Below are 16,463 nucleotides of genomic sequence, written 5' to 3' on the forward strand. Positions count from 1 at the left end.
GAGCGAGTTCCTGCCAGGGGGACAGGACAAGTGGGCTCCTCCCAAGACTGGGACGAGGGGAAGGAACAGAAAACGCACCCTCCACCCCAAAAGGGGTCAAAGTTAAGTTTCTGCACATACCCCTGCTGATATTACTATGGCCAGGTTTACACTAGGTGCTTTTGCTGGCACAGCTGTGTCAGCTTGGGGCATTGGATCCTGACTGGGATAGCTGTGCTGGTAAAAGCCCCTCATATAGGCACAGAAATATGGACAAAACTTCATTTTACCCATACAGCTTGTTTTGTTCATGGTGAGTGGTTTTACTATACAGCTTTGCCAGCAATCTGCATCCACAATAGGAGCACTTTGCCAATATGCTATACCAGTAAAAGGCTCCTTGTATAGAAGCTGGTAGATGCAGCGCATACTGGCAAAGTTTCTAATGCAGACCTGATCTTACCCTGTTCATGTTTAACTACAATAGCTTTTAAATGGTCTCCTTTAAACTTGAAAGTCAAAATCAGCTGTATAGGGCATAAGGAGGGATGGAGTTCCCACCTTTGTGCTAGGATGGCTGGCTGGAGCTACTATGGCTAATAGTGTATGGGGTCCACTATGGCTGCTGCTTCATCGTGGAGATGGAAACCAAAAACACTTTATAAGTGGAAGCTTTAGACTCTCCTCCAGTATGTGAGAAAATCCCTAAATACAGCATGCCCCCCATCTTCTTTCATGCCTGTAATATTTCATTAGTGTTGGTATGGGGCTGTGTGTTTTTTCTGCAAAATCTCTCAAGAATTGCTCGCTTCACTACACTAAATTTTTAGGTTTGTGTCCTGTTAAAGGAACAGTGCAGTGATCTGAAGTAATAAATGAGACGCTATAACATCTCTGATAGTGAAGTATTCTTATACCAGATATATATTAAAAATGTCAACTATTTCTAAAAATACCTGCTGTCGTTTCATTAGCCTCCCTAATTGTGCTCCACTGGTTCAATAGCCTGATCTGTATTACGGACACTCTTGAAGGATTTCCCAGTTGCTAACGTTGGTTTAATTGTAAGTGTTAATAATGTTGGAAGCGCTAGTGTAGACAAGGCTACCATTACAGCGTTCGTAACCACATCCATTAGACTTGCTCCTAGTAAGTTAGATGACAGGGTGCTGAAAATGGAACCAGCAGCAAAACTAGCTGTCTACAGTAGGGATCCTAATACAGTAAAAGCTTTTCTATCTGGCATGTTAGGGGAATGTTACTAAATGTATATCTTTTCCGACTTAAATGGCAAACAGTGGCTGGAAAGCATGGTAGAGGAAAAGTGTAAAACTGGTTTTTTTAGCAAATTCTAAGATAACAGATTTCAGATATTTTATGTACATTTATTTTTGTCTTCAGCATTTGAATTTTCCTGGAGGAGGATTTCACTTAATTTTCTTCAGCTGCATTCCCAGAGATAAAGACCTCAGATTCTATTGCCACCTCTTATAGCAGTGGTTTTCAAACTGCAAGCTGAATGTAAGGTACTGGGTTGCGGCGGCTCTGGTCAGCACCTCTGACCGGGCCATTAAAAGTCCCGGCGGCGGTGCTGCCCGGCTAAGGCAGGCTAGTCCCTACTTGTTCAGACACTGCATTGTGCCCTGGAAGCAGCCAGCAGATGTCTGGCTCCTAGGCGGGGAGGCCACAGGGCTCCATGTGCTGCCCTCACCCCGAGCACTGGTTCGGCACTCCCATTGGCTGGTTCCCGGCCAGTGGGAGCTGGGGTGGTGGTGTCTGCAGGCGAGAGCCACATGGACCGCTTGTGCGCCTCTGCCTAGAAGCCGGACCTGCTGCTGGCGGCTTCTGGGGTGCGGCACGCTCCACAATGCCAGGACAGGCAGGAAGCCTGCCTTAGCACCCTAGCTGCTGAGCAGGAGCCTCCTGAGGTAACCCCATGCCCCAATCCCCTGCCTCAGCCCTTAGCCCCCCCCAACCCAGAGCCCCTTCCTGCATCCGAAACCCCTCATCCCTGGCCCCACCCCAGAGCCTGCATGCCCAGCCCACAGCCCTGACCCCCTCCCACAGACCAACCCTCTGCCCCAGCCCAGAGCCCCCTCCCACACCCTGAACCCCTCATTCCCAGCCTCACCCCACAGCCCTCATCCCCAGCTCCGTTGGGTCGCAGGCATCAACAATTTTCTTCAACTGGGTCACCAGAAAAAAAAAATTGAAAACCACTGATGTAGACGGGGCTATTCCTGTCAACATAGCTACTGCCTCTCGGGGAGGTGGATTAACTACGCCAAGGGGAGAACTGTCTTTACTAAAGCACTATAGTGATGCAGCTGAGCTGATGCAGTGTTTTAAGTATAGATCTGCCCTGTATCTATTGACTTTCAGGGTGTCCTGCAAAACCTATTTCCCTAGACTTCTGGGGAGGGATGATATAATGTCTGGGTATCTTCACAGAGATTGGTTCATGCTCTTTATTTGTTTATACTCTGGTAGATTATATGGTGACGGGTTGTTGTGAGGCCAACTTTATGTTTGTTTTACTGGGTAGGTCTTCACAGCCGTTAACTGACAGCCTAGCTTGGGCAAGAGCAGTCACACTGCACAACACAAGATGCACTCACATGTGTGGCACTAATACTAATAACCCTGGGTTTTTTGCAAATGCTATAAATTGAGCAACTCTCTGAATACTTTTCCCAGTGAATTGTAGAGAACTTGTCTGTCCTTTTTGGGCACCCGCGGAGAATTGTGGAAGGCATTAGAGGATTGCAGAGTAGTCACATTAGCAGCTGCTGAATTGTGCTAACTCAAGGTTTACTCTATACTCCCTGACAGGCCAACTACCTTGAGTTAAAAACACCACCACTCCTGAGTTAAGGGGTTTTCTGTGTAGAGGGACTCAAGTTAACTTTGCAGCAAGGACAAGCTCATTACTTTGGGTTGTGTATGTTTTATAAAAATGTCAAGGTGCCAAGATGATCTGTTTATGAAAGATGAAAATAAATGAATAACTTAGGTCTTGGCTTTATTTGGAACTAGTTCCAATTCAGCCATCATGTCCAGAAACTGTAGCTTCAAGGTGCAAATCCCCAGTGTAGATAAGGAAAACAACAATTTGCACTTGCCTTACTTACAGTTGGGGTTGCACCAGTGCAGTGACACCATTTGCTGGCCACTGTGGCTGAATCTCAAGTACACAGAAGGCCTTAGATTACTTGAAACTATAGGTACATATCCTATCATGGATGACTCAATCCTCCATCCTTACAAGTTACAGTATGGAAATTGAGTTCCCTGAAGTATTTTGTGTATGAAATCTCACATAATATTTTAAAAGGTGAGGTCTCATCCATTCAGCATGGATATCAAAAATCCCATGGTACTTTATATAAGAGGAGGGTTAGCTTCAGCGTTGTTGATCAAAATGTTCCTTCCTCCTGCAAAAGACCTCCACTGTTCTGTAGCATGTTGTGCATTAATAAGTTACTAGGGTGGAGTTGCTGCAGGTGGCTACAAGATGCATTTCAGTGGTGCTGTATATAGATATACATTTTGCATGCTATTACTTGAAATTTGCACCTTGGATGAAGCGTAAACGGACTGTCTGCCTCAGACACCTGAGCTGTTAAACACGGAGGGAGGGAGGGGAGGGAAGGAGAAGGACTCTTACTTGACAAAGTAAAAAGCTGTGGCTGATCATACTTTACTGAGTTAACAACAACTGAAGTAAACCGTAAGCTTTCCAAGAATAACATTCAGTGAGGCAATGAAAGCAGACAAGCTGAGTAACAGAGATACTGCTGAGGACAATTCATATTTTGTAATTTAATTTGCACAGACTGGACTGTGTGTGGGAAAATATTTTATTAAAAGGTACAAGATGTGATGTAATCCTCTTCATTTTCTCTGCCAGAAATAGCAATCAAGTTACACAAAGTTGACAAATGAGCAATGGGTTGGTTTAAAAGATTTAATATCTAGCTGAATTAATTACTGTCAATAGGATAAAAATTCTAACTGCAATTATAGTCTGTCACAACACTATCTTCAATACACTCTCCCCTGGAATAATTTTGAGCTCATTCCTGGATGGCTCTAGAATTCCCTTTTTTATCTCCACCAAGCAACTAAGTGTCATATGTGAGCACTTTAAAGTAGTTTCAAGGATTTCTAGAAAGAGGAAGCATGGGATGGGGAGTCCAGACCTGAGTTCTATTCCTGGCTCTAGCACGTGACTTGGCCAAATCATTTAACCTTCACTATACTGCAGTTTATATCTGGAAACTGGGGAACAAATACTTACCTCAAAGGTATGTTGTGAGTCATAAACAATATTTGTCATGCTCTGAGATGGAAGGTGTGATAGTAGTCCAAAGTACTATTTTGTTCCACCTTTAGTTAAAGGTTAGACCTACTGGGCATCTGGTTTTGATTGGGGTCTCATGGTGATATTAGAGCAGGTTTTACTGTGTGTTGGCTAGACCAATTCTATTATAAAGAAGGTCTCCCATAAGTATTTGTAAGCTGTGAAATTGTAAAGGTTTGCTGTTTTGATTCTTAACCTTAACAGAATTTTTTTTTTTTAAATGGAAAGATAATTTTCTGCTTTCTACATTTCATGTTGATTAAAACAACAAGATTCCCAAGATATACACTTAGAAAGTGATGGGACCGGCAGGTCCCCGGGCGTGTTCCCTAAGTGCCTGCATGGCACTAAATAGGTTGCTGTGCTGCCACACAGCTTACAGGGAACTTGGGTCCACTGATTAAAAAAAAAAAAAAAAAGCAGCATTTTTAAGCCTCCAAAAAAAACCCCTACCATTTGAATAACAATCGCCATCTTTTAAAAGCTGCTACTGAGCTTGCACAGGAACAACTTTTCCTAAAGATTTTAAATACAATGTTATTCCTACCTCAGTCTTTTTAAATGAGTGTTCTCCCACCAGAGTGTTGTGTGTAAGGGAGCTGGTGAAGTTATTATGCAGCAACAGAACCTCAAAACATATCTTAAAGCAAGCCTCCAAAACCCTTAAGCTTAGATGTCCTAGGACTAGGTACTTGAACAGGACACCTATACAGTGGGAGATTTAACTGAATGTTTTACTGGTAGGGATATAAAGGGGGAAGAAGAGAGAGACAGAGGGGAAAGTTGCCAAATAGTTGGAAGTGAGAGTCGAGGGAACATAATGGACAAGAGCATACAGAATTGCTTTCAGAAAAACCTGCTCTAGTTCAATCATCACAATTTGATGCAGTAATGACCAAATGTAATTCTATGACCTGCTAGCTGGACATCAGACAAGATGATGATAATGGCCTTCTCTGGCCTTTATTTATTTTTTAAAGAGGATGATGCTATTCTGGCTTGTCAAGTCAAGAAAGAAGAGGGCTGAGCAAGAAAATAATAATTTAAAAAAAGAGTAAAAGGAACAGTGGAAAGGTGTTGGAGGGTTAGAATGATAAAGGGAAAGATCAAGTGGAGATTGGCTTTTAGATTACTAAAGTTTATTTATGTAATTCACTTAGTTTCAGAAAAAACATTCCAAATTAAATATGACAAAAGGAAACACCTGTTAATCTGAAACTGAGAGGAGATGATAGGAGAAAGTTGTTCATGCCCAGACTAATTCAAAATTTACATAGGAACATAAGAATGGCCATCCTGGGTCAGACCAATGGATCATCTAGCCCAGTATCCTGTCTTCTGATAGTGGCCAGTGCCAGGTGCTTCAGACTGAATGAACAGAACAGGGCAATTATCTCATGATCGAGCCCCTGTCATCCCAGCACCCACCTTCTGGCATTCAGAGGCTAAGGACACCCAGAGCCTGGGATTGCATCCCTGGCCAATCTTGGCTAATAGCTATTTATGGACCTATCCTCCATGAACTTATCTAGCTTTTTTTTTAAACCCAGTTATTCTTTTGGCCTTCACAACAGCCCCCAATAACAAATTCCAAAGGTTGACTGTGCGTTGTGTGAAGTAGTACTGCTTTTGTTTGTTTTAAACCTGCTGCCTAGTTATTTCATTGGATGACCCCAAGTTTTTGTGTTATGTGAAGGACTAAACAAACACTTTCTTTATTCAGTTTCTCTACACCATTCATGATTTTATAGACCTCTAGCATATTCCCTCCCCCTTAGTCATCTCTTTTTCCAAGTTGAATAGTCCCAGCTTTTTTTAATCTCTCCTCATACGGAAAATATTCCATACCCTTAATCATTGTTGCTGACCATCTCTGTACCTTTTCCAATATATCTTTTTAAAATGGGGCAACCAGCACTGTGCGCAGTATTCAAAGTGTGGGTACACCATGTATTTATATAGCGGCATTATGATATTTTCTGTCTTATTATCTAACCCTTTCCTAATGGTTGCTAACATTCTGTTAGCTTTTTTGACTGCCATTTCACCTGACCAGATGTTTTCAGAGAACTATCCGCAATGACACCAAGATCTTTGAGTGATAACAGCTAATTTAGATCCCATCATTTTGTATGTATAGCTGGATGATGTTTTCCAATGTGCGCTACTTTGCATTTATCTACAGTGAATTTTATCTGCAATTTTATTGCCCAGTCACCTAGTTTGGCGACATCCCTTTGTAACTCTTCAAAATCTGCTTTGAACTTAACTATCATAAGTAATTTTGTATAGTCTTCAAATTTTGCCACCTTACCGTTTACCCCTTCTTCCAGATCATTTATAATATGTTGAACAGTACTGGTCCCAGTAAAAATCCCTGGAGATCACCACTATTTACCTCTCTCCATTCTGAAAACTGCGTTTATTTTTACTCTTTGTTTCCTGCCTTTTAACCAGTTACTGATTCATGAGGACTTTCTCTCCTATCCCATGACTGCTTACTTTGCTTAGAGCCTTTGGTGATGGACCTTGTAAGGCTTCTTAAAATCCAAGTACACTGTATCAACTGGATCACCCTTGTTCACATTTGTTGATGCCCTCAAAGAATTCTAATGGACTGGTGAGATATGATTTCCCTTTACAAAAGCCATGTTGACTCTTCCCCAACAGATCATATTTATCTGTGTCCGATCATTCTGTTCTTTACTATAGTTTCAACTAACTTGCCTGGTGCTGAAGTTAGGCTTACTGGCCTGTAATTGCCAGGATTGCTTCTGGAGCCTTTTTTAAAAATTGGTGTCACACTACCTATCCTCCAGTCATCTGGTACAGAAGCTAATTTAAGTGATAGGTTACATACCACAGTAAATACTTCTGACATTTTGAGCATCTAACTAAGTTTATGGGACAGGTATTTGAAGAAACTACATTGCACAGTGACTGGTATTTGTATACTATTCCATGAAACTGTTAGAACGTCGTAATGAATTGGACAGGTCATCCTTACCTGGTGTCTGTAATTGTACCAGCCATTTGACCCTGCTACGATGACAATCCAGTGCTTGCCTCCATCTTCAGGATCCTCGAGAGGAAATGTGTTGATTCCCAGGATACAGCCTAGCAATACAATTGCTTTCAAAATCATTCTCTTCTTTCTTTACTCCACAACTCCAGAAACTAAGGAATAAATTTGAAAGACTAGGTCAGAAGATGGCAGAATAAAGCCAAAGCAGCAATTTCTGCATTTTAAAAATACAGCATATTGCAATACAGGTGCGATTCAGTTCCTGTTAGTTTGACATTGAAGTGAAAATACAACTACCTAGAAAAAAAGTCTTTAAAGGAATACAAATGAATCTGAAATGGACCAAAATAAATGAAGCCAAAAGACCTGGATATTTTGTTCTACAGTAGCTAGTAAATTGGTTAGGACCTGTATGTGTGAAATGAGTATCACTATCATCCACATTTTACAGATAAAGATCTTCTGAAATAATAACCCATGAGACTTTTCATAACACTTTTCATTCTATTTGGTTTCTTCAGTCCCTGCTTCTGTAATTCACTGCTGAGTATATTCCAGGTCCTCTTCCCCCTTACTGAGTATACAAGCCCCAGCTAGGAGCATGGGCTCTTTAGGTCAAAAAGGTAGCAGTTTATGCTGTCAGTTCTGGAAATCCCGAGTTCAATCCCTGGTGGTGGTGCCAGCCAAAAAGGCAAACTTCAATTCCACTTCCTGTTTGGGAAGAGGAGCTTGGAGAACTTCATTTTACAATGGAGAAAGAAGCAGCATCACAGCTCCTATGCACAGTGATGAGCTGCCAAAATCTTAACGGGTTCCCTCCTCACTCCATGAGGGGGTCGTTGCCCACCCCTGCCCCATCCACCCCCCTCCACTGTCTGCCCCCAGAACCAGGCAGGAGGGTCTCGTGGGCCACCGTTGTGTTTGCGCCCACCCCACCCCTAAGAGCCAGAGGCACCTGCGGGGGGGGGCGAGGTGGGGAATCCCAGCAGTGCTTATCTGGGGCAGCTCCCAGGAAGCATCTGGCAGGTCCCTCTGGCTCCTAGGGGTGGGGAAGAGTAGCTGGGGGGGAGCAGGGGAAGTGGCTGCTCCCCCCACTGATCACATCAAAAGTGGCGCCTTAAGCACCGACTCCCTGGGTGCTCCGGGGCTGGAGCACCCACGGGGAAAATTTGATGGGTGCAGAGCACCCATCGGCAACTCCCCACCCCACGTCCGGCCCCAGCTCACCTCCGCTCTGCCTCCTCCCCTGAACCCACTGCCCTGCTCTGCTTCTCCACATGCCCCCCCGGCTTCCCGTGAATGAGCTGTTCAGTGGGAAGCTGGGGAGGGCTGAGAAGCAAGCCATGGCTTCCCACTCAGGCCGAGGTGAGCTGGGGCAGGGAGCAGTTCCCCTGCACGCGCCCCCCCTTGCCCCGGGTTACCTGCTGCAGCGCGGGCGGCCCTCCTCACGCTCCCCCACCCCAGCTCACTTCTGCTCCGCCTCCCTGGGCCTGAGCGGGAAGCCACTGCTTGCCTCTCAGACTGCCCCAGCTTCCCACATGAACAGCTGATTCGTGGGAAGCCTGGGCGGGGGGGAGGGGGAGGAGTGTTTGGAGAAGCAGAGCAGGGCAGTGTGTTCAGGGGAGGAGGTGGAGGCGGAGCAGAGGTGAGCTGGGGCTGGGGTGGGGAGCTGCCGGTGGGTGCTCTGCACCCACCAAATTTTCCCCTTGGGTGCTCCAGGGCTAGGGCACCCGTGGAGTCGGCACCTAAGGAGCCACTTTTGGCCGGTTAAATTTAGAAGCCCTTTTAGAACCGGTTGTCCCGCGCGGAACAACCGGTTCTAAAACGGCTTCTAAATTTAACAACCGGTTCTAGCGAACAGGCTCCAGCTCCCCACTGGCTATGCAGCAACACAGGCACAAGGTGTCAATTCACCCTTCAGAGCTCTTTCCAAAATACTCTTCTAGAAGAGGCAGAAGGAAGTAATGTTACTGTTTTGTGGGAGAAATGGAGGGAAATTCTGTTGCTCTGCACCATGTAATCCTTCATGTTGGTGTAAAGTGGGTGTAAGGTGCTACCAAATCAGTATGCTACAAACAGCGCAGGTCATTAAACCAAAATCATTTTTCTATAATTGTTGGCCACAGAAAACTCAAGTCTGCTGTGTCTAATGTGATTTAGTAAATCAAATTCTGTTTTCATAATAATCATTCACCTTTGGTGTAACACAAAAAAAGATGAGACTAAACTACTCCCACTCCAATGCTGGTCCCCTTTCAGATAGAACTGATAACCATTCTGTGCTCTTACTGTTACATGGATAACCAGAGGGCAACATGGCTCCAGGCCTGCTATTCTAGAACCTGCCTTGGGCAGACATGTACAAGGAAAAAATACCCAAGACTAGGGATTTAGGACATGTAAATTACTCTTTCACTGTAAATTATATTGTTGAAACCAAATAATGTCTATTCCTTGGCAAATCCCGAAGTGTTACAGCCTCCTGGCAAATTGAGCATCACCCAAACCAATCTCTGGCAAGGTGCTTAAAATGATCTATTCAATTTGTCCGCCACTGGCAATTTTGTTGCACCACCAAAGCTTTTCCTGACTACATGATCAGCCATAGTTATATTCCTTGGTACACATGCTTCAGAATTTTGTTGGTCCTCATTCTGATATGTCCATACCAAGAAAGCCATCAAAACCAAACCAGTGCTGATGGTGGCAGTTGCTGGGTTTGGCTTCAAATAACCTCATTTATGATCTTGTCCGGCTACTTTATATGAAGCAGCTGACAAAGATTATAAGAATCAAAAACTTTAAAGGAGTTTTAAAGGTTTTTGGCTTTCTTCAGTGCCCACCTTCCACACAATAGTCTGCATAACAGTGATTCTATAGATCTGCAGCTTTGCAGCAAGCTTGATGCCACAACCACGCCACAGAGCCTGTTGAAGGGCCCAAAACATAGCAGCAGCTTTCAAGCACCTACATCTTTCAAGCACCCTGCAGCACTATCTATGACTCTGCCCAAATGTTTACAGCTGCTACCTGCTCGATGTCTCATCTGGACAGGTTAATACTGAGCTGGTTGTAATCTGGAGCTGGAGTCTGCTTGATGGTAATGGCCAGGAACTTAATTTTATCTGGATTAATGAGACCACCAATGTGTGCTGCTTCTTGCTCAACCAGATTGGTGAATCACTACAGCTGATGGCCAAACTGAGTCAACAAGGCAGTGTCATAGGCATATTCAAGATCTCAAAGCAGAATGGAGTTCAGCTCACTGTCTAATAGACCTTAACTTTTAAATAGAGATTAATTTCTATACAACATTTGCAGTGTTTACTTTTCATCAGTCCTATTTGTCTGTCACGTTCTGTTTCATGATTTAGTCCCTTTGTTTTAAATTTAGAGCAGAAAAAAGTAATTAAACTAGACAGCAATACTAGCAAGGTACAAAAAAAAGTTATAAATGCTAACATCTGCAGGGTTTTCTGAATAGCTTTTAGAACAAACTCAAACAGCAAATGTGTAAAAGAGCTACTATACCTAATTCACTGCTTGATTCTAACTTTTAAAAAATGTCTGTCTGAGGGACAAGCCTAGACTGTTGAAAAGATGTTAGGTAGATTAAAAAGACAGTGTGCTGTGCTGTGTTGAAAGACGAAACCAGACCAGTAATGTGAGGGGGAAAATATTCCTTGTCACATGCTACACTTTCAGGTCACAAATTGCAACAGGAAACCTGTTCCATTAATTTGATTACCAAGAATTCACAGGTACACAGAAGTACAATTGTAATAAATTCCTCTCATTTGCTTTAAAAATAAAAGACAACTGCAATTCTCAGTCTAGTAATAAAGTAGAACCGTGGGAATATACATATTATGTGCAGTATGTCTTGTTATACAAGACAAAAAGAAATGGTCTCTACCCTGAAGGGTTTAAAATTCACAAAGATCAAATGTGCTGGGTGACCTGGATGATGGCGATAATTTAGATCTAATTACCTAGTCACCTTAGATACAGCAATTTTAATAACTGATAAGATGTCTTCACTATATTTAGAATGATAAACATTGCAGTTGTTTACAGCTACAGTAGAACACCAGAGTTACGAAAACCAGAGTTACAAACTTCCTGGTCAACCACACACCTCATTTGGAACTGGAAGTATACATAATCAAGCAGCAGAGACACACAAAAAAGCAAATACTGTACAATACAGGACTGTTAAACGTAAACTAAACAATTTTTTTTAAAAGTGTGACAAGGTAAGAAAACTGTTTCTGTGCTTTAGAGACTAACAAATTTATTTGAGCATAAGCTTTCGTGAGCTACAGCTCACTTCATTGGATGCATGCAGTGGAAAATACACAATGGTAGATATGTGCCAGCAATGCCCCTCTGCCATGTACATTGGCCAAACTGGACAGTCTCTACATAAAAGAATAAATGGACACAAATCAGACGTCAAGAATTATAACATTCAAAAACCAGTCGGAGAACACTTCATTCACTCCGGTCACTCGATTACAGACCTAAAAGTCGCAATTCTTCAACAAAAAAACTTCAAAAAAACAGACTCCAACGAGAGACTGTTGAATTGGAATTAATTTGCAAACGGGACACCATTAAATTGGGCTGGAATAAAGACTGGGAGTGGATGTGTCATTACACAGAGTAAAACTATTTCCCCATTTTTATTTCCCCCCCCCCACTGTTCCTCACATGTTCTTGTCAACTGCTGGAAATGGCCCACCTTGATTATCACTACAAAAGGTTGTTGTTTTTTTTCCTCTCCTGCTGGTAATAGCTCACCTTACCTGATCACTCTCAGTGTGTATGGTAACACTCATTGTTTCATGTTCTCTGTGTATATAAAATCTCCCCACTGTATTTTCCACTGCATGCATCCGATGAAGTGAGCTGTAGCTCATGAAAGCTTATGCTCAAATAAATTGGTTAGTCTCTAAGGTGCCACAAGTACTCCTTTTCTTTTTGCGGATATAGACTAACACGGCTGCTACTCTGAAACCTGTTTCTGTGATCGTTTCATTTAAAATTAGCATGATTAAAAGCAGCATTGTTCTTCTGCATTGTAAAGTTTCAATGCTGTAGTAAGTTAATGTTCAGCTGTAAAGTTTTGAACAACCAAAATGTTTTGTTCAGAGCTACACACATTTCAGATTCACAAACTCTGAACAAAAAAACATTATGGTTGTTCTTTCAAAAGTTTACAACTGACTTACTACAGCTTTGAAACTTTCCTATGCAGAAGAACAATGCTGCTTTTGGCCATCTTAATTTAAATGAAACAAACACAAACACTTTCCTTACCTTGTCAAATCTTTTTTTTAACTTTCCCTTTTTTTTTTTAGTAGTTTGTTTAACACAGTACTGTACTGCATTTGCTTTTGTTTGTTTCTGCTGCTGTCTGGTTGCGTACACCAAGTTCCAAATAAGGTGTGTGGTTGACCAGTCAATTTGTAACTCTGCTGTTCATAACTAAGGTTCTACGGTAAATGGCTGGATCAGAAGTGCAAAGTAACCACAGCTCTCACTGAAATCAGCATGTAGAAAATCTCCTAATTTCTATAATTCAGTGGGGATTTTCCTGCTTTAATTCCCTTTTAAAAATATAATATTTTGCAAGCAGTAGAGGCTGGGGTTAGATATTGATAGTAAAGCTTCATGCAGTAATTAAATCCACTAGTGACTGATATATGCATTAATTATTACTGGAATTAGTGGTTTCTTGTGATCGTTTATGCAAAAAATGGTAGTCATTGAAAATGTGCAAAGGCCATATTTACAGTAAATAGAAACTATTCCAGTCCATATTTTAATCAAGACAGCCTTTATTTTACAATAAAAATTGTGTAAAGCAATTTAACAATTAACCTTAAGTTTAAAATTGCTTCAAACTGCTATCCCAGTGCTAGCTCATCCATTCCTACAGCAGCAGGAGCAGTGACATGCCCCCATTTCCCAGCAAAAATGAGACAGCAGCTCCTCCCTGTGACTGAGACAAACTAATAGCCCTATTCTTAACATCCTATGAAATCCAGGTTGTAACATGACAGTTCTCGAGGTCTCAGTGAAATTGGTTCAGTTGTTTACTTTCAAATCCACCTACTCACATAGTTAACATGTAGGGACATTTTGTCAGTAATTTTTTTATCATGAAATAGTTGTCCAAGCTGCAGGTACATATCAATCCAAAAATGTCAATAATGTCTTATGCATCATTCCATAAACAAGACTACCATACTTTGAGCGTGAACAGTAAAAAACAGGCACTTTGGTCAGCGATGGTAGATCATGTTGGTTATGACACCTTTTATAGCAAGGAGGGTGGTTTGGGGAAACATAACTAGAAAACTTTATACTTTTAACATTTTTCTAATTCATTATAATTTGTCTTGCCATTTTATATTTTTAGACCTTTAGGGCAGGAACAGTATCATACTATGTACTTCTACAGTGTTCAGTCCAACCCTGATTAGAGTTTGGGGCACTACTATAATATAAATGTTTAACAGATTTTCATATAAAGCTAATATTGTCCACCTCAACTATTAAAAAAAAAAAATAGGGCATTTCCAACTTAATCCGCAGTGTGTGGGGAAAGTCCATTATCTATACAGGAAATTTTAAATTCTTTTGACTAGCGTTCCAATGAAAACCTTACCTTAGAACAGTGGCTCTCAACCTTTCCAGACTACTGTACCCCTTTCAGGAGTCTGATTTGTCTTGCATACCCCCAAGTTTCACCTCACTTAAAAACTACTTGCTTACAAAATCAGACATAAAAATATAAAAAAGTGTCTCAGCGCACTATTACTGAAAATTTACTTCCTCATTTTTACCACATAAATACTGTACTTCATTTCAGTGTATAGTATACCAAGAAATATAAACAAGTCATTGTCTGTATAAAACTTTACTTGGTATTGACTTCCCTAATGCATTTTATGTAGCCGGTTATAAAACTAGGCAAATATCTAGATGAGCTGATGTACCCCCTGGAAGACCTCTGCATACTCCCAGGATACGTTTACCCCTGGTTGAGAACCACTGTCCTAGAGGACCAAATCTATGCATGCCAGATAGTAAGAAACTTCTTCTCCCACAAAAATGTTCCCACTTTCTTCTATGCCCTTCCCTTTATGCATGGAATGCTTTTCCTGAGCTGCTCTTCAAAACCAGTACCTCCCTCCACATTCATCCCTGCTGATGAACAACTTGAAGCATGAGAAAAGAAACTGACTAATAACGGCTAGATTGAGGTGCAACAGATAATGGTCCTTATGTTTAACAACAATAAACAAACGCTCAAGCTGAAGCTATTCCTTACTGTGATCACTTTATTTGTATATTTTTCCTCTGCACTTGCATCTACTTTTAGATTGTGGAGGGATTATAGCTTCCTTTGTTTATTCAATGCCTAACCCATTATAGTTTCTCTTGGAAACAGTGGATCTAGTTTAAGTCTGTCAATGGTGCTCATAAAAGGTTGTATGAATTTATTATTACTAACAATACCGACCACTTACATACACCAGGCTCCTAAATAAATTACTTCCCTACAACTGTCTTGTGCAAAAGTTTTCTTAGCAAAGCCACAGGTCACACAGGTGCTGTTTCCTTTCAGTTCCTGTTTACCATTTCTTTATCTCAGTGCAAACAGCTGCACCTGGATTTTGTAGCTGATCAGTTGTTTCTCTACTTAAAACAACTTGTAATGCCCTTTTCAGGGGGTTGTTTTTACACCACTAACAGAGGCTGGACACTGCAATGGACACCCATTTCAGACCAAGCAGAAATACTGTTAGCCCCTTATATATTTGAATAAAACCCCTTGGCTAGACTGGTGGGTCAACGGCTAGTAGCTGTAGCCTGTTGATTTTAAGGGGTCTTGGCACAGTATTAGTGGGAATGAGACATCACCCCTATCTATGCTTTATGTGGTCCAGGTCCACTGCGAGCTGAGGAAATCCCATCCTCCCCACCCCCAAGAAGAACTCCCCTGTACCCACTGCCCCCAGCGGGCTGCTATGACCGGACAGGCCGGAGTCTTGCTCTGCCCCTTTCCCCGTTCAGTACCCAGGCCCCCAGCACAGGGCGGATCCCCGACGCGCCCCTCGCGACGCGCCCCTGTCCGCTGGTGCCCAGACCCCCTGCAGGGCGAGGTCCCTCATCTCCCCCGCCCCTCCCATCCCAACAGCCATTTCTTGCCCTGCCCCCGCTCTCCAGAAGGGTTCCCCTCCGCCCAGCCCCCCACGGCTCTGCCCCCGCTCCCCGCCCCGCGTGCCCAGGGCGCAGGCTGGTTTCCCTTCGCCCGCCCAGGCAGCGCTCCCTCCCTCCGGGCCGGCTCTTACCCAGACCGGGTACTAGGCGGGAATCGCCCCTGACTCCTCACGCGCACCTCGGCCGCTGTGATTTGCGGCGGACGGCCGGGGTCTCTGTATAGAGCCTGCCGGCCACAGGCTGGGCGGGGAGACGGGTGAGTGGCGGCGCCGTCGGCCAATCCTGTCAGCGCAGAGGCGCAGCCAGAGGCCGTCCTACAGTTCCCAGAATGCTGTGCTCTGCCTCCGTCAGCAAAGCCAACGGCCCTCAGTGCAATGCATGCTGGGAGTCGTAGTGCTCAGGTGTTCAGTGCGAAAGATAAGGGCTCCGCACCGTTTGGCACGTGATGGTTGTGCCCCACGGAGAACCCAACCTGGGTGTGATCTAGGCTACAGCCCATCCCTGGGGTGACCATCTTTCTTGGGTGGAAGTAAGGGGAAACCACTGCAAATTGAGGGACAACACTTTATTTTAAGGAGCATTTTAGGGAAATGCCATTTCCCTTAGCATAGTATATATTTTTCTCTTGTGTACGATTCTACAAGTATGCAGTGCAATTGGCATAAGCTTCTATTTAATTTTAGATTTTTACTTATACATTTTAATACATTTAATACATCATAAAATAATAAGGGACAAGTGGTCACTCTAAGGGACAAAACAATGAAATAAGGGTGTGTCCCTTAAAATAAGGGATTGAGTCGTTGCCCTACCATAACATGTCTGTAAAGCGCTTTGGACCTTTGAAGTGATATATAAGTG

At 42.9% G+C, this 16,463-nt stretch overlaps 1 protein-coding gene across 1 annotated transcript in view; it reads right to left on the reverse strand.

The window, feature by feature from the left end:
* LGMN (legumain) overlaps positions 1 to 15,963 on the reverse strand; it is a 45,569-nt gene extending 29,606 nt beyond the window's left edge. Inside the window, exons 1-2 of the mRNA XM_007055437.4 lie at positions 15,734 to 15,963; positions 7,350 to 7,519 (exon numbers count right to left, since the gene is read on the reverse strand). Of these exons, the coding sequence (XP_007055499.1) occupies positions 7,350 to 7,487 (138 nt within the window). The 5' untranslated portion in view covers positions 7,488 to 7,519; positions 15,734 to 15,963. The remainder of the gene's footprint in view (positions 1 to 7,349; positions 7,520 to 15,733) is intronic.
* Between the last annotated feature and the right edge of the window lie 500 nt (positions 15,964 to 16,463).

The sequence above is a fragment of the Chelonia mydas genome, chromosome 6 (assembly GCF_015237465.2).
Source record: "Chelonia mydas isolate rCheMyd1 chromosome 6, rCheMyd1.pri.v2, whole genome shotgun sequence".
Taxonomy (NCBI): domain Eukaryota; kingdom Metazoa; phylum Chordata; order Testudines; family Cheloniidae; genus Chelonia; species Chelonia mydas.